General features: G+C 44.3%; 1 protein-coding gene and 1 long non-coding RNA gene across 2 annotated transcripts in view; both read right to left on the bottom strand.

The window, feature by feature from the left end:
• The window catches only part of LOC310664579, a 182,905-nt gene that overhangs the window by 26,824 nt on the left and 132,039 nt on the right, over positions 1-24,042 (bottom strand). The gene's annotated exons all lie outside the window — the stretch shown is intronic.
• On the bottom strand, positions 194-23,908 carry CDR2 (cerebellar degeneration related protein 2). The gene is made up of 5 exons (XM_083413630.1): positions 23,762-23,908; positions 7,758-7,870; positions 4,799-4,947; positions 4,063-4,227; positions 194-3,207 (listed from the first exon to the last, which is right to left on the bottom strand). Exons 1-5 carry the CDS (start codon positions 23,838-23,840, stop codon positions 2,313-2,315), a joined length of 1,401 nt encoding a protein of 466 aa, XP_083269756.1. The 5' UTR covers positions 23,841-23,908; the 3' UTR covers positions 194-2,312.

Below are 24,042 nucleotides of genomic sequence, written 5' to 3'. Positions count from 1 at the left end.
ACAGCAGCAAGACCAAGTATACCAGTGATGGACTGAGGCTGCCCAGAATATCCTTCCCCTTTCCCACCCCCATAGTTCTAAAGGTATTGAAAAAAGCATTAAGTGGTTTTTCTACATGCTTCCAAGCACCTAGTTAGTAATCAACTGGCAAATCTCACTTAAACACAGACATGCACACACAAACGTCAGAAGCTTATTTGTGGAAGGGATTTATTTGTGATGGGATTAAAAAAAACAAACCAATATTCAGAATAGCTTACAAATCTTTAAATAAGCTTAAATACAGTTTGGTGGAGTGTGTCCGTATCCAGGAAAAACATGTAATTCAAGAACAAGAAGCCATTCCCATTTTACACTGTACATAAGGCAGAGATGTTTGCAATAGCAGCAACCAAGTTAAAGCTGCGATATCCCTTAAGCCGCACATGTTCAGTTTAACTAGTAATGTAATCACAACACTACTGTTGACAGGTACAGTACCTTTTACTCTTGCAAAAACATACCATCTTATGCAGTACTGGTAAACCCTTTAAATCCTCAGCTCTGTTACTTAACATCTTTGTGTATTTGAGAGCAACTTTAGGGAACAGAGGTCTGTTCTTAGAGCTATGTGCTCAGTAATATAAAAGCACTGCAATAAGATTTGCTTTCAAGTTCAACTTGTAATCGCTTTGTACAGCCTAGAAAATATGCATAGTAACACCTACCCATTCCTTTTACAGCTTGTTCAAGGTTTTCTAGGCTACATGAAGCCATCCTCCATGTTAAATACAATATTCTTAAGACAAGTGAACAATTACATGCACGTGGTCTTGGCAACAAATGCCATTATTAGCAGCAGAACAGTGTGTTGAACCCATAACCTTCTGCCATAAGACAATACTCTATACATTAAATATACCTCAAAAATACCCCCCTATCACACCGTAGTCCCTTTTACATACAGAACGTTTGCTACTCCAATGACAACTCCATGCATAAGAGGCATGGTCACTGGTTCAGGCAGCCATCTGATAACTCAAAGCATTAATGCTCAAAATCTTACCAATTTTGTCTTAAACTAGATATGAACTAGGGGGTGAAAGATCCAGGAAGAGAAGCTTAAGCTGCCAATTCACGTGAAATCAAGGTCCTGCCTGAAGAATTCTCTGGCATTTTTCCTTTGATGTGACATTATAATCACTGTAACTCATATAAAGTAAGCATTCAGCTCAAGCCTTGTTTAGTTCAAAGTACTTAATGTTTATGCAGTGAGAAATCCTGCCAATAGAATAGCCCAGGCTTCCTCAACCTCGGCCCTCCAGATGTTTTGAGACTACAATTCCCATCATCCCTGACCACGCTAGGGATAATGGGAGTTGTAGGCCAAAAACATCTGGAGGGCCGAGGTTGAGGAAGCCTGGAATAGCCGGACCTATTTGAGATGTTCAGTGAAAAAGACTGCCCATATTTTACGGAACAGTGGAAGCAATCGTTGCTCATCTTTTCAGGGGATGAAAGCTTCCAAAACTCCCAACTAGACGCTTGCTTCCAGGAGCAATTTGAACTAGCATACACATAGAACGGGTACATACAGAACGCTTGTTACCCAAAAGTAGCACACTCGGCAATGGCCACTTCTCTGTTCCAATCATTCCTATAGCAACAATTTCTTCTCAAGACAGCAGCTGTACTTTATTTCCAGAAGAACCAATGTCCATCTACTCAAGCAAATTAAACCAGTGTTTGATCTCTGCATGGACGTTTCTTGTTAAATTTATTACTTTAAATCACAGGTCTGACAAAAACAAAAAAATCTTTGGAATCAAATATTAAATGCAAGGAGGTTGCCTTTTTAAAATGGACCAGACTTGCAATTTAATTTCATACCATGTTTAATAGCCGAATTGCCATTGTTGAAGAGAAACACAACACTACAGAAGAATTTCAACTTTCCAACTCAGGACTGCAGAAAGAATCCAAAAACTAGACCTCCATAAGTGACAACTCTTTACATGCAGCCACTGGGTGGCTTCCAATTCTCCAAAATACAACTTTTACTACCAGGCATTAGGTGCAGTTAGCAGAGTCACGTAACCATTTCATCTGCCAATTTAGCATAATCTGCAATGTCCTGAGCAAATCAGTGGCAACAACTGTCTCAAACACACACACCCCAAAACAAGTGGACCCAACCCATCCTACAAGTTCAAAAAGTCAACCTACATATACTCTAGCAGAACAGACATGCAGCAGTGTTTCAAATGAAACATTCAGACAGCTACTTCAAGAACAACGGTTTTCTAAGGTAGTAGTGATGTACAGAAAGTTTGTTAAGGCTGAGAAGGAAAGGATTTATACTTTGCTCGGTGTTCATCTATTTCCTGCTTGGTTTTCTTGATACAACTAAAGATTTCCTTAAAGAGAAGCTTGTATTCGGGTGGAGGGTTTGAAGGCAAGCAGGCTGGGGCTGGGTCAGCATTTGTGGGTTCAGCTTCTCCAACACACATGTCCAAGGATTTATTCCCCACTCTGACATCTTTGGAATACTGTTTAGAAGTTTGTACAGCTTTATGTTTCAACGACTCCTCGTCTAGTTGACACTTCTTCAGGAGTTCTTCATACTTGACCTTCAAAGCGTTATACTGTGCATCGACCTCGTTAAGCAGAGAGATGCCCCTTTGCTTTACAGCTTCTGCCCGCCGGATACAGGTTTCTTCGTGGCCCTTTATTAGAAGATCCCCACCGGCAACACTGCCAAGGAAGGTCTCGCTGGTGCTTCTTTTGAGTGCCCTTCTGTCGGGTTCTGGGACAGTTAAAAGAACCCCATCGGAAGAGCTCCAATCTGAAGGGCTCTGACTCAGATCTCTCTCTAAAGAATCTTTGAAGGAAATAAAAAAAGACTCTGGAACAAGCTTTTCCACCCCATTAGCAAAGGTGCTTTCAGACTGAAATATCTGCTTCATTTCAGCCACTTCAAACTCGAGCTCTTCAGCTCTGGCTCGGTATAGATCGACATCCACCAACCTCTGCTCAAGATCACTGTTCTCCTTCAGCATGAGACTGTACTCTTCCTCCATCGTCATCCTCTTCTCTTTTTCCATGCTGAGCTGTGCTTGCAAAAGAGTCATTGCCTTTTTTAACCTCTGGTTTTCTTCCTCCAGAGGACTCGGTTGGCTATCCACAGAAGTAATTTTTTCCGCAAAAACATGGTCATAAACAAAATACCTAGACACAAACAACAAGAGCCAATGAAAAGCATTAGTTCGCTCTTCCCAATAACTCGCTTTTTTGTATACAAAGGGTAACTTTATTATCATGGATGAATAAAGCACAGCAGTGTGTGCCAGTTTCTAGACATGAACCCTAAAGTGAAAGAGCTGCCTGTACAAAAACTAGAGATTGTACCTTGCCTTTGTAAAAGGCTAGAAAAATCTAGGTAAGCATTGTAGAGTTAAATCAACAATTTAGATAATTTTCTTCAGAAAGAGGATCTGGATTGGACCATTTTATGGTTTCTACTGTCCTGAAATTCAGAGAACACACATCCATATCAACAACTTGTAACAGTCACCATCAAGTCTCCATCCCTATGAGTCTCTACCAACCTTCTGAAAGCCATACTGTTCATAAGGATACAATACCAGTTCTGACAGAAGGCAAACACCTTAATGGTTGACCTTAAAGAAAAAGGTCTGTCACTAGTTGGCCTGAAGAGAACAGGAAATAGGCTGATTTAGAGACCTTTGAAGGGCTAATGAAAGAGACCTAGATTTCCCAGGATCTTCCTTTACAAAAATTCCCAACATCGTTTTCAACTAAAGTGCAGAAATCAGCCCAAAGTTATCCAGAGCATCAAAAACGTCAGAAAAATATACACACGTGGCTATATATGACAGGTTCACTTTAGAGCTGATGAGGACAACTCTTCAATAATCTTTGTTTAATCTTTGTTTAATCATATGCCATCACTAAACTTGACACATTTCCTAATCAGAATATGCTTGACTTTTTTTTTTACTTCTCTACCAAAACTGAACAACATTAAATAACTTTTCCACAGAAAATGAACTTGAAACTTACTTGCGAAGGTCATACAATTCCTTCAGACATGCAAAACTATGAACAGATCTTGGATGCTCACACCGTTCACGATTCGCATACCCTTGCCCAGAATTCTTTAACTCTTCCACTTGTCTCTGGAGATCATCAATATGTCCTTGAAGACTTTCAATAGTCTCAGTAAGGCTGGGGAAAAATTGCACGCACAGAAGTACACAAATTTATCAGCATAAGTCAAGTTTGACACATCAACAATTGTTTAAACTGCAGTTTTGAGAGATGTTTGTGTTCCAGGATCTTGACTCTGGGAGTCAGAAACTCGGTCTTTTGGTTATTTCTTGACCCCCAAAGTATGATTGGGAGAAGCATCAGGGTTCATTCTTTTTCCACCACCATCCTGAGGAGGAAAAGCTAACAAGTACCTCCAAAGGCTCCATGTCACTTTAACATACATCTCCCTCACCCAGATAAAGACTCTGCTTTTCTAGTGGATTCCATTTTGCAAGATTAGAAAGAAGCTATATTCAAACAAGGACGGAATCTTTCAGTTCAGCTGTTAGCTTAATGAAAGTGGTGGCGGGAGGGATATAGGGGGACACAGGGAGAAAAGTCAGTCCCTACTCCCAACCTCAGCCCAGGCAGAATCCAGGAGGGTCAAGCAACAATTGAATTATACAGACATTGTTGGAGTAAAAGATGCATTATATATATGTTGCACATTAAGGAAGAGAAACCAAGTGCCACAGGAGCATATTACCTTATTATCTTTTGCTGCGAGGCTCTACTGTCAAAAACTAGCTTTTGATTAGCATCTTCCAGTTCTCTGGCAGTGACATCAAGCTGTTCGTAAACTTTGGCATGTTGATCATTCATTTGACGCAGAAGTTCCACCTGCTTTGTAAGATACTACAAAATAATGTACGGTTAATGTTGCAAATGTAATTAAAGAGGGGTTCCTTAACCAGTGGTTGAAATTACATTATTTTTGCTGCTTTCCTTGCAATCTCAAGCAATGATAGTTAAGAAGATTAGCAGGACGATACTGAAGTACATACGCCTTCTTCTTACCCCAAATGAGTGGTACTATACAACTAACCTTTTTCAAACAACTCAGGCCAGAGTAATCCCTCAGACTGCTAAAGGTCTCTGCCAGAAGTAAACACAGAGCTCTCCCATTTTACTCTCCAAGCACACAAGTCATGGTAAAGTTACGTAGCAAGGAAGATAAAATTAGGCCTAGGATTCAACATAGTTTAAGTACATGGCCCAACAGGCTTTCTGTCTCAAACATGACCCCCCCCCCCTCTCTCCACCATGGCAAATCACTTTGGAAATTGATGGGAGCATAAAGTTTGAGACTGACTAATCTCTTGTTCAAAGTGAAACCCTCCACTGGGCATGCTTAACCCTTAGGCACACTTGAAGGAGAGCTTTAGATTTTGACTCAAGGGTTTATTTCTAAAACTACAGACACTTTCAAGAAGCTGAAAAGACATAATGGGTAAATAGGGCAATACTGCATAGCATATCTTGTCAGCTGATGGTGAGTTCCTACTTTCCCCTTTATAAATTGAGTTACTCCTGCAATCCCTGTCAAGGGGCTCCTGTTTTAAATCTATATTAAATGTTTAGTGCAAGCCTCTTTATTCAAGAAATATAACAGGTGGTTTATTTTTAAAGCTGTGAAAACTACTTTCAGAAAGCCTTGGCTAAGAGGTGTCCGGCATAAGAATACTAAACCATTAACTTTAAGCTGCTTTGCAAGAGGGGCAAACTCTGGATTTCCACTTCAAACACTATTCAATCGCATGCTCCCAACTATGAGAAACAGAAATGCAGTAAAATGACTTGAGATCACTGATGAGAACAGTTCCATTTAGCATATTTCAAGTGAATCAATATGCCAAAGAAGTTGCACAGGAAGTATTATTACTGAATGCTGGAATTTTGTACACATTGCTGATACATGAATCTTTCGGAGAAGATGAAGTTTAAAGCCACTACTCTAAGTAGCCTATTGATTATATAATCAAATCTTCTGTGCTGGAATCTTTTTATTTCCCTCATTAAAATGATTGATAGGCTTACATTTTGAGAAGTCTAAAGCAGGATTACAAGTTAATCTAGTACCACCCGCAACCTTTACCCTATTAGAATCAATTAGACATATTACCTGTTGCAATTTATAGTCAGCCTGTGAGCAACACAGGGTTTAGCCAAGGTTAGCATTAGCCTGAATCTCAGTGTAAACATGAACCAGATTAATTTTGTCTGCTATTCTGAAAGCAAGCTGAAGATCTTGTTATAATAAAGCACTGCCAGCTAAAATGGCATCTACAATGTCATGTTATCAGAAACATGGAGAGGAAGCTTTCAAATTGATCAGAGCCAACTTGTAGTTGAGAGTGCAACTAGCAATGCAATCTTGTATATTTTTGCTCAGAAGAAAGCCCCAGTGAAATCAATACTAGTTATTCCCAGGTAAACTGGTAAGGTTGCAACCAAAACCATTTAAAACATGCTTTATGTACAACTTCAAATGAAGTGCACATAGATGCTCCACACCAGCTTTCCTCAACCTTTTGCCTTCCACATGTCTTGGACTTACATTCCCATCAGCTCTGACCAGTGGTCAGAGACGATAGTTGTGGTCCAGCAACATCTGGAAGGCACCAGATTGGAACTTTATTCCCTACGCTTCTCATTCTGCAAACTTCCATACTCCAGAGGAGCCACATACTCCTTTAGCAGAAGCAGATTTGCACCCTTGGTTGGTAGATACAAAAAGCTGAATCCATATAATTGAACAGAAAACACCACCCTCAATTGCAAAGCCTTTTACTGGGGGAACAGGCAAACTGTTATGTTTATTTGGTACATTCATATTCTATTTTTAATTTTTAAACTATTTTTAATTTTTAAACTATTATTATTATTAATTGAATTTATATGTTGTTGTTGTTGTTGTTTAGTCGTGTCCGACTCTTCGTGACCCGATGGACCAGAGCACGCCAGGCACTCCTGTCTTCCACTGCCTCCCGCAGTTTGGTCAGGCTCATGTTTGTAGTTTCGAGAAAGAATTTATATACCGCCCTATAACTGGAGGTCTCAGGGCAGTTCACAGAATAAAATCAAAACATAAAACCACAAAATACATAATCAAAATAAAAACAACCACCCAATACCCCCCAAAACCCCACATTTTAAAAGAGCATAGGATGTCAATCAAATCTATTCTACCCATTAGTTCTAAAATTCCCATGGCAGCTTGTAATACAAAAGTAAAACATAAAAACCAAATTGATAGGCACTGAACACTACACCTAACTTCAGTAGCTGGTGTCCTTTATATTTATGCGTTTTTAAAAGTGCATTCATACACCTATATGTTATTTCCCCCTAGATCTAGAAAAAAGGAAGGAAAAGGAAAATCCTCAGTGCCTTGTACACATCGAGCCTAAGATTAGCAATATTAAATATTTGGCTTTCATGTGTTTAAACACTTCACTTCCATTATCTTGCAGTAATTCTAACCATGACCCCATAAGGAGTAACCTAATATTGCAGGTAGGCAGTGGGGCCATGTGAAAGACAGCTTGCCTGGGCCATCTGTGAGTTCATGACTGAAGATTCAAATAGAGGACTTTCTGGTTTGAAGTACAGTCACTGCTCTAGGCCAGAATAATGCTCACTTGCACTCAATGTGCAGTTGTTACCTCTATCTCCTGCAGTTGCTCTTGATTGGTGGAATACATCTGCTGCAGGGATGTCTCCAACTCTGTGTTCCGATCCAAGAGCGTCTTCCCAAGCTCAGCAGCAAGATGGAGATCTAAAATGAGTTGTGTGTATTTAAACTGGTGCAATGGCTATCGTGTTTTTCAAGGACAAACTTTGGTAACAATTGTTACGGCACATTTTTTAAAAAACAAAACTCTACAATTCCTAAGAACAACTAATCAAAGATCACATTTTTCCTTTTGTGTGTGTGTGTGTGTGTGTGTACTTTATGGATGCTAGAGTTCTGTCCATCTCTTCTTTTGACGCTCTCTATTACATCCTCATTGCAATGTAAGTAGAGAGAAATTAGTGATGCCCTTCTAGGACTTGCCTATTTCAAGTCATACAGTTTGAAAAGCAGGTGCTTCAAGTACTCTACCCAATTTCCTACCCGTGTTCTAGTGCACTAAGGTGCCACCTGACCACTAAGTTTTCAAGTTCAGGTATAGAGCTGTAGTGATGACTAGGTATCAGAGAATTCATGTTATTTAAAAACAGGTCAACTTCTGTTGATACCAAAGGCTTACAAGTTCCAAAATGCTGAAATTCAACAGATTCTTAAAACCTGCACACCCTAAATACTATCACGAGAAGTCGGTAAAATCAAAATCTGTCATTTTAGCCATTTATCAAGCTCAAGAGCACTCCCTGCCATCAGTACCCCTTTTCCAACTGTGAGAGCTTACATATATTCATGCTGCCTGTCTGTGATGTGTCAAGAACCTGGTATAACCCTTAAAGATGAGTTTTGATTAGCTATCATGCTATTTGTCAACATGACAGTTCTCCAATTCATTTTTGGAGCGGTGCACCCTTGAACAGCATCACCTAAGCCCACAGTTTGTACTATTTCACACACATTTTTATCTTTTTTATTTCCAGTTTTTAAAAACATTTAATAACTAATATGCACATTTTAAGAAGAGACTTCTCCTAGCAGTATTTGCAAGACTTAAAAGCAGATAATTTGCAACTGACTGAACAAGTTATTCTGGTTACCAAGTGATTAGAATACACAATTTTATTTAATGCTTTTCCTTCACAACTACATAGATCAGCATCTTAAAATATATCAGGAAGGACTCACAGACTTAACAAGTTGCCTCCTCCTATGCCAAGTTAGCTTTTTAAGTATGGTAACAAGTGACCATTTTTTGCTCTACGCCAAAGTTAAACCAAAATATACCCAAGCTAGAATTCAACATAATCCTCTAACAATCTCTGGAACAGCCATGAAGACAGCTGTTATCAGGTTTGGAGGAGAAAATGAAGAAAAATGCAGAACCTCTGTTTAAATGCCACCCAGAAGAGTGGCAATACAAGAAAACTTGATTAATCCTTAATACGCAACATTCCTAATCCATTACTCAACCATAAAATGCATTTGCCTATGCTTAACAGTTCAAAGTTCAGTTACTCCATTCACTAACAATTTCCTGAACGTGGTATTAGATTCCCTACGAAGCTGCATTCAAAATTTAAACAGCAACAGGACAATAATCCCATTTCAACTAATTTTCTACATCCACTATACTGCTAGACCTATGACAACACTGCCACACACATGCACAGTGTAAGCAAGTGCACAATCACTGTCACACTCATGCAGAGCCAGTGTCGTGAAGTGGTTAGAGTGCTGGACTAGAATATGGGAGTCCAGAGTTTAAAACCCCATTCAGCCATGAAGCTCACCAGGTGACCTTGAGATAGTCACTCTTTTTCAGTCTATCCTACCTCACAGAACTGTTGTGAGGATAAAATGGAGAGGGTGGGGGGAAACAACCAAGTATGCTACCTTGAGTGCTTTGGAAGAGAGAAGGAACAGAAATGTAATTTTTAAAATGGACACTGGGGATGTAACTGTTAAAAGTTTAGATTTGGAGCAGCGACTAGGAATCTGTGTCCCCCCCCCCCCCCCCCAGGTTCGTTTATTTCATGAAATTCATATACCTTTCTATATGACTCTCAAGATTCTCCCTAGGCCTTGCCCCCTCACCTTCCTCAAATGCTTTTGCCTGGGTGGAATATGCCCTTGAATGTCTCATGCCTGCCTGGATAGGTAGGTGTATGTGTGTAGAAATCTCTGATTTGTGTATAGCTGGAATGTGAAGTTAAGCGTAACCTACTGCTTCCCTCATCTTCCCCTCTGCCCCAACAGTGGCAAGCAGCCCCCCCCCCCCAAGGTCTCCCGCGGGGGAATGTGGTACTCTGGCTGAAAAAGGTTTCCCACTCCCATTCTGAATGCTTGTTAAAATGATATCTTTAATAATGATTCCATCACAACAGATGTTATACCAGCTGGCCTGCAGTTCCCTTGATTTCTTTTTAAAAATCAGTGTTCTATTGGCTGCTTTCCAGTCCTCTAGTACAGAGGTCAACCTTAGGGACACGTTACATATTTTTGCTATACAGTCAGCAATTTCATATTTGAGTTCTTTAACTCTAGATGCCAGACAGACAGACCTGTTAATTTTTAATTTGTCCATGACATCAAAGAACTTCGTCTCTTGTCACCACTGTTCACTTAAATTCTCCACACACTCCGCCTGCAAAACTAAGTTCAGGCATCTACATCTTCTGCAATCATAGTAAGGAAGCCATCACTGAGACTAAACAAGGAATGCTTCTGGAAATTAAAGCCTCTTTGCAAGTTTATATTTCTCCACCAACATCTTTAGTGCCTGGAGAATTACCAGTTTTGCAATTTGTCATTCCAGCTAGATTAAACAGTCTTGAAGTAGCAAGGCACAGTATGCTGCCTGAGGCTGCAAAATGAATCATAAATGCCACATTCCAAATATTGAAATGCATTAGGAGTATAATAGAGGGGAGACTGAAGCTGCTCAAGACAACTGCTCAGATAATGAGACATTATAAATCATTTGTCCACATGGTGCAAGACAAAATTTCCAAAGCTTAAGGCAAAGTTATACATGTTTATTGAAATCTTCCATTGGAGAGACAAAAGCATATATTTTAACTTAAAAAAAAAATCAGTAATACTTTGAACTGGAAATTTCAAACAATGGAAAATCATTTAAGTGTCTCAGAAACTTAACACTTTGGGTGTGTGTGTGTGTCTGTGTGTGTGTTTTCTAAATCACACCTTCCCTTTTCCACAACTTGAAAATGCCAATTTAAAATTGAATGTTGGCAGAAGAATAGTTAGTTGACTGCAATAATGCAATAAAGTTGGACTGTCAATGCAAGAATAACAAAGATCAAGCTGACTTATTAAAGGAGCTACATATTCAAACAGTTGTATAACAATGCAGTGAGCAAGAGCTTTGACTATATAAACACATCTCAGACGTGCCTTTGACTGTCCCCACTTCCTGGCTATTTCAAGGTTTTAAAACTGGGTAATACAAGTCCTAGATACTATTTGAAGAAAGAGCTCTATTTTTAAACACACTGCAGTTTATTGGCTTATGTAGAAGTAATGCATGTTGAAGTTACTGAAACTACAAGAAATGCTGTTACGTGAGCAAGAATACATATATCACATCAGCTTCTGCACAAACCAATATAACACAGAACAAAAAATAAAAATAAAAATTGGAGAATTTCAACAGTTACACTTCCAGCATCCAAAGGTGAATTATGTGACACCCTCAGCTTCCTAGATACAAGTCAGAGTCTTAATTCTTGGTCCTTGAAAAAGCCAAGCAGAGCTGTACTGTAAAATACTGGCTGCTTTTACCATAAGAAAGGCACTCTTTCTACCTCTGTACCCCACAAGCCTCCTCCAGACTGCATACCAAACTCATTTTTCTTCTATACATACCCTACTCAGCAGCACAATTATGTTGTTGCCAGCTTTATGGTGTAGGCTTATGCCCTTTACTTTGCCAGAGAATTGCTTACCCGCGTCCCCAGGACCGAGAAGAGAATAAAAAAATTCCAGGAAAGTTTCTTCTTTGGAGAAAAGAGTTTTATTGCAAATCTGTGCACAGAGACAGTCAGCAGAATATAGTTTCTGAAATCTGACTGTCCAGCAATACGCATCTGCAAGCCTTCTTATACTTTAGAGTATTTACCCACCTCCCAGACCTCCCCCCAAAACTTCCCCAATCAGCTGGCAAGTTTCCAACTTATTCCTTATATGGCACATCTATATTTGCTGGCTAAGGCTGCTAGCTAAGCACTTCTTCTGCTGGTTAAGCATTTTCTCTGCTCAGTAAGCACCCCCTCCCACCTCCTTGTACACGTGTATTCTTTTGCTGGCTAAGCATTCCCTTCGTATCTCTTCTTATCTTGCATTACTTAAAGCAGAAGCAAAGCAGGAAACATCTTGCTAGTGGTTTTTAGTTGACAGCAGTTTTTGGCTAGGCAGGAAACGACCTTCTGACCTGTAACTAACATCAGCAGTTTCAGATAGCTGGTTAGACAGGAAACGGCCTCCTGACCTGTCTGATTTAGACTTTGCAAATAACTGCATTTTTGGGTTTGAGCTTGTGTAACCATCCTAGCAGAGTGCCGGAATTTACTATGTGTAGATAATATTAATGATTAACCGTTCCCCTCTCCCTTCACTCCCTCCTCTTCTTCTGAACAACCTAATACTTAGGTTCGTTCTGGGGTATGGGCCTATACTCCCTCATCACAGCGATGACTGTGGGTCCTAGCTTCCGTGACAGGAGTCTTTGCATCATTTGCTGCAAGCATTGCAATAAGCAGGGGATACAGAGGCAAAGAAGCAAAAGGATTAATAGAGGTCCTGCTAATAATACTATAACATTCCTGAGCCAACTGCCATCAGGGAGCCAGGAATACATCCAACCCCATGCATCACTCCCTGTGGCTTTCAGCGGGTTTGCAGCTATCATTGTTTCCATGTGGTTGATGGTGGCTGAAATATTTGCTGACTGGTCTGAAATGTACATGCAGCAATGGGAATGAATTAAGGCACAAACTCCGCCCTTAGAGGCAAGGACTACATCCAAAGCGTAACGATTTTGAAGGACTACCTCCCTTATCTCTGACATTTCCTTATTAATTGCTTTTAAGGCCGAGATGGTGGAGTTAAACAAAGCCTCGGTCCAGTTTGCCAATCTATGCAGATCCCGGTAATTCATGGCTACACCTAAAGGGGGTAGAAGGGACCTAGAGATGGCTGTGCCGGTATACTGGTTAATAGGTGATTTCGCGTCCCTTTTGTTACGCAGACGGACTGTTGGGAGCTTATCCATCTTATACACCAGGGGTACGACTACTCCTAAAGTACAGGTTCCAGAAAAGGCAGAGGGGATTTCTTTGTAGGCTCTTGTGCCGCAGAGCAACCACAAATCAGACTGGAGCAGGCAGTTAGATCTGCTGCGCGCCGTCATCCAGGTAAACCAAGTATAAAAATCGACACACATAGCATCATAAATGGAAGTACCTTTTTGGAAGCAGGAGGATCCGTTAATATACTCATAAGTCCAATTGCAATATGGATAGTGACCTAAAAAATTGCTGCTGTTATGATTGAAACGGAGACAACGAGGTGCCTGTTCCATGAGTGACAGAAACACTGGGGGTGAATAGGTGCGACCATCTGACATAAGATTACTAATTCTAAATGACTCATTTATTGGAATACTATGCAGTAGTATGCCAGGCTTCTTAAATTGTGGAGGGATATGCATACAAACCCAGCATTCAGAAAGATTAAGCATAGAAGAGAAACGATCTATATCTCTAACATAGGTATTATTACTCCAAATCTGATGATAGGGCTCTGACCGGCCGGTTTTCCGTATATGTGAGTCATCTCCCAGACCCAACCCAAGTAGGGCTAGTACCAGAAAGGTCAAGGGGATGGGGGCTGGTTGTTCCCTCCCACAAAATCGGTGACGCTCATGCCAGCAAAAGAAAACACACATCCATATGACAAGAGCGGTTGAGATAACCCCTATCCACCAACCCCAATCCTTCCATGGTTCCTCCCACCAATATTCAGGGGGTGTGCTCATTGTTGAAGAGCTCACTGATATTTGTGCCCGACTATCTGTTGAGCCTCAAGGATGAGAGTCCACTGGTGAGCTGATGCTCCCACTACGTGGGTCAACTTTTCTGCTAACCCTGATGGGTGGATTGAACCACTTGTTTAGCAATTTCAATGCACACCTGGTTAAGGCTCCCACCCCGTTCCGTCCCATCTATCGCCTGCATTAAGAGTAGGACCTGGTCTATCAAATGAGGTTGGTACAGTGCTCTACCTCCCATATAACAGTTGACTACCCTCCCACAACAGCAAAAGCGGTCCAGAACTCGATAGAGTTCGAGCGTCTCTGCAACTTCCCGTATGAGCACTATCCACGCATGCCGGACAGTGGTGTGGGAGAGGAGCCACAACGGGGCAGTGGGGTGTTTTAAGACGGCAATCTCATCAAATCCCAGTTTCCAATAGCCATAGAGCACACCATCTCTTACCACCGGTAAGACGAACCAGTCGTAGCAGAGTCCATCAGGCCAATAAATGCGGTATGGCTCAGTGGGGTCAGGGCTGTGGGACATAAAGCAGATAACAAAAAGAAAAGAGAAAGTCCCTATGGAAATATTAAATGTCCTGGTGAGCTTCCTGGGTTAGTCCTGGCACGGAGTTGGGGACGCTGCCCGCGGGCGCCCCTCCCATCCAATTCTTCAGCTGTGCGTTGAGATATCAGCTTCCGGTGTGATATCAGCAGAGCGGTCGTCTGCCAGGCGTCTGGAGATGGTCAGCCGAAGGGAGTTCTCTGGATCTGGTGTTACTGTCCAATCCGAGATGGCTTTCTTCACTCGAGTATGGTGGACCCACGGGGTGATGCCGGCAACCTTCACAGCAGTAGGAGTAGAGAGTAGCACGGTGTATGGTCCCCTCCAGCAGGGCTGTAGGGGGGCTCGCTGCCAGTCTTTCACCCACACTTCATCACCTGGCTCGAACTGATGGAACGGTTCAGTCAACACACATGGGGTGCGAGCCTGGGTCCACCTGTTGAGATAAGAAAGAACTCGGGAGAGTGACTGTACATAATTATTCAGTTGCACATCTTGGCTAACATACGGATGTAACATTCTAACATATGGGACTGGTCTCCCAAACAGAACTTCAAAAGGTGACAAGTGGGTCCGTTTTGACGGAAGACTGCGGACCCTGAGTAATGCCAAGGGCAACATGGCCACCCAATTAGACCCGGTTTCCTGTGTCAGCTTGGACAGCTGATTCTTTAGAGTTCTGTTCATTCTCTCTACTTTTCCAGAACTCTGGGGTCTATAAGCAGTATGCAGCTTCCAGTTGATCTGGAGCGCTTTTGCCAGCCCCTGTAGGATTGCATGAACAAATGCTGGTCCATTATCAGATCCTATGGACCTTGGCAATCCATAGCGAGGGATGATTTCCCTAAGCAGGCACCTGGTTACTTCAAATGCCTTTTCAGTCTTTGTGGGCCATGCTTCGACCCATCCGGTGTAGGTGCACACTGCTACCAGCAGGTAGCGGTGCAGTCCACAACGGGGTAATTCAGTAAAGTCCACGACAAGATCTTCCATAGGTGCCGTTCCACTGTGCTGAATCCCTGGGGGAGCCAGTGGTCCGGCTCTGGGATTATTCTTCTGACACAGCAGGCATTTCCTGGAAATCTGGGCTGCCAGTTGGTAGAGGTGGGCTATATAGAAGCATTTTTCCAGCTGCTTGGTTGTAGCATCGGGTCCTATGTGGGTTGAATCATGGTACCTCTGAATTATTTGCCGCGAAAGAGACTCTGGAATCCATATCCTGTCATCAGGGGTAAGGTACCATCCTTCTTTGGTCAATGTCAGTTCCTGGGCGTCTGCAGTGTCCTTTTCCTGCTTGGTATAAGCTGGCTTGTCAGCGGTGCTTAAAATCTCTTCTGGGACTAGTGCTCCGATAACCGGGATGGGGGCTAGTTCCCGAGCTGCTTCCTTGGCCACTTTGTCTGCCAATCGATTTCCTCTGGCCACTTCCCCTGGTCCAGTTGTGTGTCCATAACAATGGATAACCGCTACCGCTTCAGGCTCCCATACAGCATCCAGAAGGTTCAACAAAGCTTGTGGGTGGGCCACCTGGTTTCCTCTGGAGGTAAGCAAACCTCTCTCTTTCCATAAGGCTCCGTGGGCGTGTAAGGTCAGGAATGCATACTTAGAATCAGTATAGATGTTTATCTTCTGTCCCTTTGCCAGGCTCAGGGCTCTGGTAAGCGCAGTTAGTTCTGCCAGCTGGGCCGATGTTCCAGGCGGGAGTGACTTTGCTTCGACCACCTGGTCGTCCAGGGCTACCACTGCATAGCCTGCTTTTCGCTGCCCAGCCTCGACAAAGCTGCTTCCATCCACAAACCATGAAAGCCAGTGGGGGTCTGCTTTGTCTTTGAGATCAGGCCTGCTGGAATATACTTCGTCCATTACTTCAATGCAGTCGTGCGTCTGCTCCTCACCTTCTCCTACCGGCAACAGGGTAGCTGGGTTGAGGGCGGTGGTGACCTGGAACTTCAAACGTGGGTGCAACAATAACATCTGACACTTCCTCATCTTCGCTTGGGAGAGGAAATAGGTACCCTTCATGTCAAGCAGTGCTGGGACTGCATGCGGAGTCACACAAACAGTGTCTTGGCCAAAAGTAAATTTGTCTGCTTTGTTCAGTAGGGTGGCTACTGCCACAACTGCTCTCATGCACGGCGGTAAGCCTTGTTCTGTAGGCGACAGGCGCTCAGATAGGTATGCCACGGGCTGCTGCCAGCTTCCCAATTTTTGGCATAGCACTCCCTTTGCTGTTCCCTGGTCTTCATCCACAAACAGGGAGAAAGGCTTCTCAGGATTTGGGATACCCAGCGCTGGTGCTTGCTGCAATGCCCTTTTCAGATCCTTGAAGGCCTGCCGTTGCTCCTCTCCCCACACAAAGGGGTCCTTTTCAGTTCCTCTGGTTGACTCGTGCAGAGGCTTGGCAATTGTGCTGAAGTCAGGGATCCATATTCTACAGAATCCTGCCGAGCCCAAGAAACCACGAAGTTCTCTGCGATTCTTTGGCTCTGGAATCTGGATAATGGCTTGCTTCCTTTCTTCTCTAAGGGTCCGTTGCTGATGGGATATATCAAATCCAAGGTATTTTACAGTGGGTAGGCATATTTGGGCCTTCTTCTTAGATACCCGGTATCCTGCTTCAGCCAAGTGATTCAACAAATCCTTGGTGGCTTTCATACACGTGTCCTCGTCTGAGCAGGCCAAAAGAAGGTCATCCACGTACTGTAACAAGACCCTGTGTGGGCTGGTGGGGAAGCTAGACAGGTCCGAGGCCAATGCTACCCCAAAAAGGGTTGGAGAATTCTTGAAACCTTGTGGAAGCCTCGTCCACGTATATTGCACCTTGGTGCCTGTTCCTGGATCCATCCATTGAAATGCAAACAGGGGCTGACTTTCCTCTGCCAGACGGCAGCAGAAGAATGCATCCTTCAAGTCCAGTACCGTGAAATAGCAGGCAGTAGGAGGTATTAAACTCAACAGTGTGTAAGGATTGGGCACATTGGGGTGGAGGGTTTCCACGGCTTGGTTGACCAATCGGAGGTCTTGGACCGGACGATACGAGTTATCTTCCTTCTTCACCGGCAAGAGTGGGGTGTTCCACTGAGATTGACACTGCCTCAGGATGCCATGGCGAAGTAACCGTTCCAAATGTACCCATACTCCTTCTGCAGCTCGCCGGGGGATAGGGTACTGGTTCACAGCCACAGGGTTGGCGAATGGTTTGGGCTTGACTATTATAGGTGGGATGTTCTTTGCCATTCCGGGCGGGTTGCCTTCTGCCCATACACCAGGGTTTACTTTTTGCAGGAGGTCTTCTGGAATAATCCCCTCCTCTTCTTTTACCATCATTAAGCGCCAGTGTTCCCTTAAGGGTACTTCTAAGGAAAGCTCTCCTGTTTGCCCTGTAGTCATTGTCACTTCTCCTGTCGGTTGAAAGGAAATCTGGGCTTGCAATTTTGATAGCAGGTCTCGGCCCAATAATGGGATGGGACACTCTGGTATATATAAAAACTTGTGTTGGACTACTTGGCCACCCAGGCGACAGACAACAGATTGCAGGAATGGGGCTCTTTGTGATTTGCCTGTAGCTCCTATTATGTTAATTGTTTGCTTGGTGGGCTTGGACACTGGTACTGGCAAAACAGAGTGGGCGGCTCCTGTGTCAACCATAAAGGGGATAGTTTGGTTCCCTGTTTGTATTTTGACCATGGGCTCACGGGAACCTAAAGCAGCTGGGCCCGGTCTGTCCTAGTATTCTTCCTCCTCTCTCAGGCTCATCATGCCGGGCTGCCTTTGGGCTGAGGGGTACCAGGGAGGTCCCTGTCCACGTCCTCTACCCCTGCTGGCATTTGTCGATGACCAAGGTCTCAGTTCCTGTCCAGGTCCCCTGGGGGTTGGGCCTGGGGCTCGTTCTCCTCGTCCTCTCCCTCCTAAGTGGGCCTGTGGGCATTCTCCTTTCCAGTGCCCTTCCTGCCGGCAGATGGCGCACTGATTCCTCCCCAGGCGGCCTTGCCCTCCTCCCCGGGCACTTCCTCTTTTCTGAGGGATGGGTGCGGTGGCCTGTAATGCCATCAACTTCTTTGCTTGATACTTCTCCTTTTTCTTTTGTTCCTCTTCTTCCCTCTGATTGTAAGTGGTTTGAGCCAGTTCTAACATCCACTCAAGGGTGTGGCCCATGAACCCCTCGTGTTTTTGAATTTTTCGGCGGACATCGGGCGCTGCCTGAGCTACAAAAGCAGCCTTTACAATAAGGGCGTTGGCAGCCTCATCTGGGTCTACAGGAGTATACTGACGGTAGGCTTCCTTCAGGCGTTCCAGGTAAGCCCCTGGGGCCTCTTCATTCCCCTGCACTACCTCTCTGACCTTCACAAAGTTGGTGGGTTTCCTGGCTGCCCTTCTCATACCATTTAATACGTTCTGGCGGTAGGTAGTGAGGGTTTTCTGGCCATCAGCAGTCTGATAATTCCAATTCGGGGTACTATCAGGGTATCCTGTTATAATGTCTGGATCCGGTGTTCCCTGTGCTCTCATGTGTACTCGAGCTTCAACATGGATTCGCCTAGTTTCTTCTGTGGTTAGCAGCGCATCCATCAAATACTGCACATCATCAAAAGTGGGATTATAGGTTTTAAAAATCCCTTCAAACAATTTTATAATTTTAGCTGGATTCTCCTCAAAGGAAGGATTTTGATTTCTCCAATTACAAACATCTGCACTTGAAAAGGGTATATGCTGGACCGTGTAGGTCCGTGGTGCCTCCGCCCCACCAGGCCCTGGAGGTCCCGGTGGGTCATAAACCCTTCGGAGGGGCATTACTCCGACCCCACCCTTTTTCTGTGCCTCATGGGACTTATGGAAGGCTGCCCTGGTTGCTGCTTCTATCCATTCCTTCTGCCATTTCTTCCCTTGTGTTGAGGAGCATCCTGCTGCAGCCAACACGTGGGGGCTAACATCCACTTTTTCCGCATAGGGTTGTACATACTGTTGCAATCTCAAAGACTGATACTGAGTCCACTCTCTTCCCTTCTTTGCTAACTCAACCAATCCCTTTACAAATTCCTCATCATCCTCTTCTTCCTCTTCTGATTCATCAGCCTTGGGGGGTTCAGGCTGGGGGCTAGCTCCTCCCGGTGCTTGGGGACCTGGGCCTGGGGGAATTGCTAGAGGGGCAGTTGGTGGAGCATAGGGTGGTGGCGGTTTGATGATTCCCCCCTCCTCATCTTCTGGGTCTGGTATCACCGGGGGCTTTTCTGCCTTCCCTGCCGGTCGAACTGTACAAATTGTATTTCGTGGGGCGTCGCCTTGGCAGGCTTTCAACCACGGTGGATTCTTTTCTACATTGGTTTTCCAAGTAGAAATGTAAGGGATTTGGTCGGGGTGGACATTCAATATGTTCTGGTATAATGGGCTGATTAGTTGCAAATCAAAGCTTCCTCCTGACGGCCAATTAGTTTGTGCGGGCCAGTCAACTTCACATAATGTCCTCATTCTCTGTTTTCGCAATCTGATTCCCCAATCATCATGCTTTGTGGCCGCTTTCCAGTTCTTTAAAAAACATTCCAGAGGACTACATTGGCTTGCCCCAGACCCCATTTTTTTTTTTTTTTTTTTTTTTTTTTTTTTTTTCAGATACTCCGCACCTGACTGGGCTGTAAATTCTTTCACAGTTCACACGATACAGATTGTGGTCTGCACGAGGTCGCCCTGGCAGAAAACGCACAACCCTGCAATCGCTCGGCCAAGGGGAACGCTAGGCCCCGACCCACACTTGACAACAATTCAGTCACTGGAGTATCTGACATGCAACATATAACATACAAATCACACCATTATAATTTCAACATGCAACACACAAAACACACCAATACAACTTCCCCTCTGTTTCCCTTTTACCCAACCTTACTGGCGGCAAACTACTGCAATCGGCCAGTTCTCCCCTCTGTTTCCCTTGTACCCAACCTTACTGGCGGCCCTCTGCACAACCAGGTGAGGCTTGATCAGACCTCGCCCCCCTTTTCCTTGGGGCCCACGCCCTGTCCCTTGGGCTTACCGTTTTCCGCTGCGGATTCCCTCCTGGCCAGTCCTCTTTCCTCCCTCGACCGAGGTCCCTACTCAGGAGCGGTGTGGCCGGTTTCCCCCACGAATCAGTAGGGTGCGCGCTGAAGCCTGCAAACTCCGGTCCGAGCTGTTCACCTGGTCGAGCCTGGCTCTTCCCGGCCCCCTTGGGGTGGGGCAATTCCCGGCCAACGCACCAAGCTGTAGGCTTATGCCCTTTACTTTGCCAGAGAATTGCTTACCCGCGTCCCCAGGACCGAGAAGAGAATAAAAAAATTCCAGGAAAGTTTCTTCTTTGGAGAAAAGAGTTTTATTGCAAATCTGTGCACAGAGACAGTCAGCAGAATATAGTTTCTGAAATCTGACTGTCCAGCAATACGCATCTGCAAGCCTTCTTATACTTTAGAGTATTTACCCACCTCCCAGACCTCCCCCCAAAACTTCCCCAATCAGCTGGCAAGTTTCCAACTTATTCCTTATATGGCACATCTATATTTGCTGGCTAAGGCTGCTAGCTAAGCACTTCTTCTGCTGGTTAAGCATTTTCTCTGCTCAGTAAGCACCCCCTCCCACCTCCTTGTACACGTGTATTCTTTTGCTGGCTAAGCATTCCCTTCGTATCTCTTCTTATCTTGCATTACTTAAAGCAGAAGCAAAGCAGGAAACATCTTGCTAGTGGTTTTTAGTTGACAGCAGTTTTTGGCTAGGCAGGAAACGACCTTCTGACCTGTAACTAACATCAGCAGTTTCAGATAGCTGGTTAGACAGGAAACGGCCTCCTGACCTGTCTGATTTAGACTTTGCAAATAACTGCATTTTTGGGTTTGAGCTTGTGTAACCATCCTAGCAGAGTGCCGGAATTTACTATGTGTAGATAATATTAATGATTAACCGTTCCCCTCTCCCTTCAATGGCACATCTTATAGCACAACCTGCCTTATTCCTTGAAAAGCTATTTATTCTAAATACAAATACATGGGCACCTGCAGTTTTTAATATTTAGGGTGCAAGAACAGGGTCTGAATCTTTCTATGGCTTACTTAGTCTCATTGAAGTAAGTAGTGCTAGAGTAAAATCTTGAAGGTCTCCCACCAACTGAATTTCTCCAGTTTAATTTATATTCGTTAACCTAGAATAACTCATACCCCAATTTGATCATGAATTCAGACCAGAACCAGTGCTTCTCGCAAATGTGCATTAAATGGTGGGAAAACTGCATGTTTAATTTCACTGGTCTGTAAAGAGCTTTCCAGAAATCTAATTACATACTGTACATGTTTATTTGGAAGTTAAATTTCACCATGTTCAAAGGGCTTACTTATGAGCCTTTTAGGCACCTTCACTCTTGAAAAAGTCCCACTGAAGTCTGAAGGATTCAATTTCCAAATAAAACTTGTAAGGAATTGGCCTGTACCTATATCTTTAGCAGAATTGAAACAGATTTAAATGCCCCTGAACACACATAAGATACAGATACTTTTTTATGTGACCACGGACCCAAACAAAATAAAACCAACAACTGTAGAAGTAAAATACAATTGCATACAAAATCCATTAAAGTGGTTTGCAATGCTGGGAACTCATTTTGAGAGCCATGCCTTCCTGACCTTCCATGGTCCTCTCCCTTCATCATGCATCCTCAATACATCTTCCACAAGTTCTCGTCACAATTCCAGTTCCTCCCCCCAAATAACTGATGTCCCCAAATCCCCATTACTCTTCTCCAGACCACCATCAAGTAACGTCTCTCTTCCTAAGTGTTCTTCCCATTGGACTTTGGTCACACTCAAACCACTCATACCCCATAGCATACTACCTCCCAAGTCTCTACCCATACATCCCTGTTTTTGTTACTTTCTCCCCATAAGTTCTCATTACTTCTTCCCCCTCTCTCCTTCTCTAGCCCCTTAGGTGTGCTTTTATTATGCCACAAATCACATTTTGGGGTCTAAATGACATGGGGTACTCACTTATGGTGGAGATAATTAAAGCTGAATATAAAATGTGTTTTGATGATGATAAAAAGCATGACGGGCGGGGGAACTAAACCCATTAAGCTGATGGGTGAGGGATGGGGTGACAAAGAACTAAGCCTGTGATCCTAACCATGTGTACTCAGAAGTCCTAATGAATTCAGTGGGGCTTATTCCCTCAGTCACAAAAAGGTGCAGGTGAAAAGCGTGAGATGAATACACCCTAGAGATGAGCTAGTTGGGCGGGAGAAAAAGCCATGAGCAGGTGAGCATGAAAGGCATGATAGAAATACTTATCTGAGACCAAAGAAAAGAAAACAAGAAGAGATAAACTATGACTGTGTGAAATAAAGGAAAGACAAGGAGGGACCTACTGCTGCCAATATCCATTAATTGGTCTCTGCTACTGAGAAGCAGCTTGGTGTGGTTAAAGTCCAAGCTTTCTCCAACTTGGGTCTTTAGAGGTTGCTGGACAACAGTTCTCAGCATTTCCAGCCAGCATGGCCAGTGGTCAGGGGTGATGGGTGAAGAACATCTGGGGACCCATGGTTGAGAAAAGCTGGGTTAGACTGCTGGACCAGAACCAGGGAGAAAGGGATTTGTAACCCCCCCTCAGCCATGAAGCTTCCTGGGAGACCTTGAGCCAACCTCCTTCTCAACCTAACCTACCTCACAGGATTGTTGTGCTTTTTTTCTGGGGCGACTTTTTTCTAAGTTTGGCCTCATTGAGGGGCATTCTTTCAATAGAAAATAAGCGTACCGCTCAACATTTTTTTTTGAAGAAAAGCACTAGTTATGAGAATGAACTGGAGAAGAGGAAAACTATGTACATTACCATTTCATATTTATTCATATCCCACCAAAGCGCCTTACCGCTAAAATAGAAACGTAGAATGCAATCATTTTTTTTTTAAAATGTACTGTATATCACCTTCCGCTCTTTGAAGGAAAAGCGGGATACAGTACTGTACTGTATAAAGAAAGAAACGGGCGGACACAGGCTGTGCTTTTTACATCCCACTGCCCTTTAACGCCAGCCTTCGCTCTTCTTTCGCCTGGGCGCCCGGCGTCTTCTCCACACGGGCGTGCCCCACGCGCATCTACCTGCGACACGTGAGGATGGATCTCCGCGCTTCTGAAACCCGCTAGTTCTCAGTGAGGCGCCACAAGGCTCTTCACTTATTCGAAAAATTAAAGAAAAACGGTCTCCTCGACTGTTTCATGGTCTCTCTTCTCTCTTTCCCGCAGTTTCCACCTCGGCTCCCCTCAGCCATTGTCTTCCCCCCCCCCTCCATTGTCCCAGTCCCACCTTCTTCCCTCTCCGGCGGCTTCGCCTCGCCGCCTCTTTCCCAGTCTCCTGACCCACCCGCAGCCCCTCAGGACCCTCGGCCGACCCGCTCCTCCGCCGCCGCCCTCACCTTGCTGCAGGTCCTGCTGGTCGTACCACGGCTCATCCTCGCGTATCTCGAACTCCTCCACCAAACTGTCGGTGAGCATCGCGAAGCCGCCCTCGCCCTCGCTTCCTAACCCGAGAAGCAGCGCCGCGAGCCTCCCGGGACCGACGCCCGCTCCTCGCCGCGCCTCTTTATCCCCTGCCCGGCCGCGCTTCGCCTCAGCAGAGCGCTCCGCTCGCCGCCGTTTAAACCCGCTTCCGAACTTTTCCGAGCGCTTCCGGACTGCGCCGAACACCCCTCCCGAC

This window comes from Podarcis tiliguerta (assembly GCF_965153285.1).
Source record: "Podarcis tiliguerta genome assembly, chromosome: 14".
Lineage (NCBI taxonomy): Eukaryota > Metazoa > Chordata > Lepidosauria > Squamata > Lacertidae > Podarcis > Podarcis tiliguerta.
Note: the sequence above shows the minus strand (reverse complement) of the source record. Positions and strands in the feature narration are given on the sequence as shown.

Excerpts from the sequence above, each read along its gene's own strand:
- CDR2 (XM_083413630.1), bottom strand. The coding sequence starts at position 23,840 with ATGCTCACCGACAGTTTGGTGGAGGAGTTCGAGATACGCGAGGATGAG. Across the intron at positions 4,948-7,757 it reads AGCAACTGCAGGAGATAGAG|TATCTTACAAAGCAGGTGGA; the intron begins GTAACAACTGCA and ends ATTATTTTGTAG. Across the intron at positions 4,228-4,798 it reads TCGCAGCAAAAGATAATAAG|CCTTACTGAGACTATTGAAA; the intron begins GTAATATGCTCC and ends ATTTTTCCCCAG.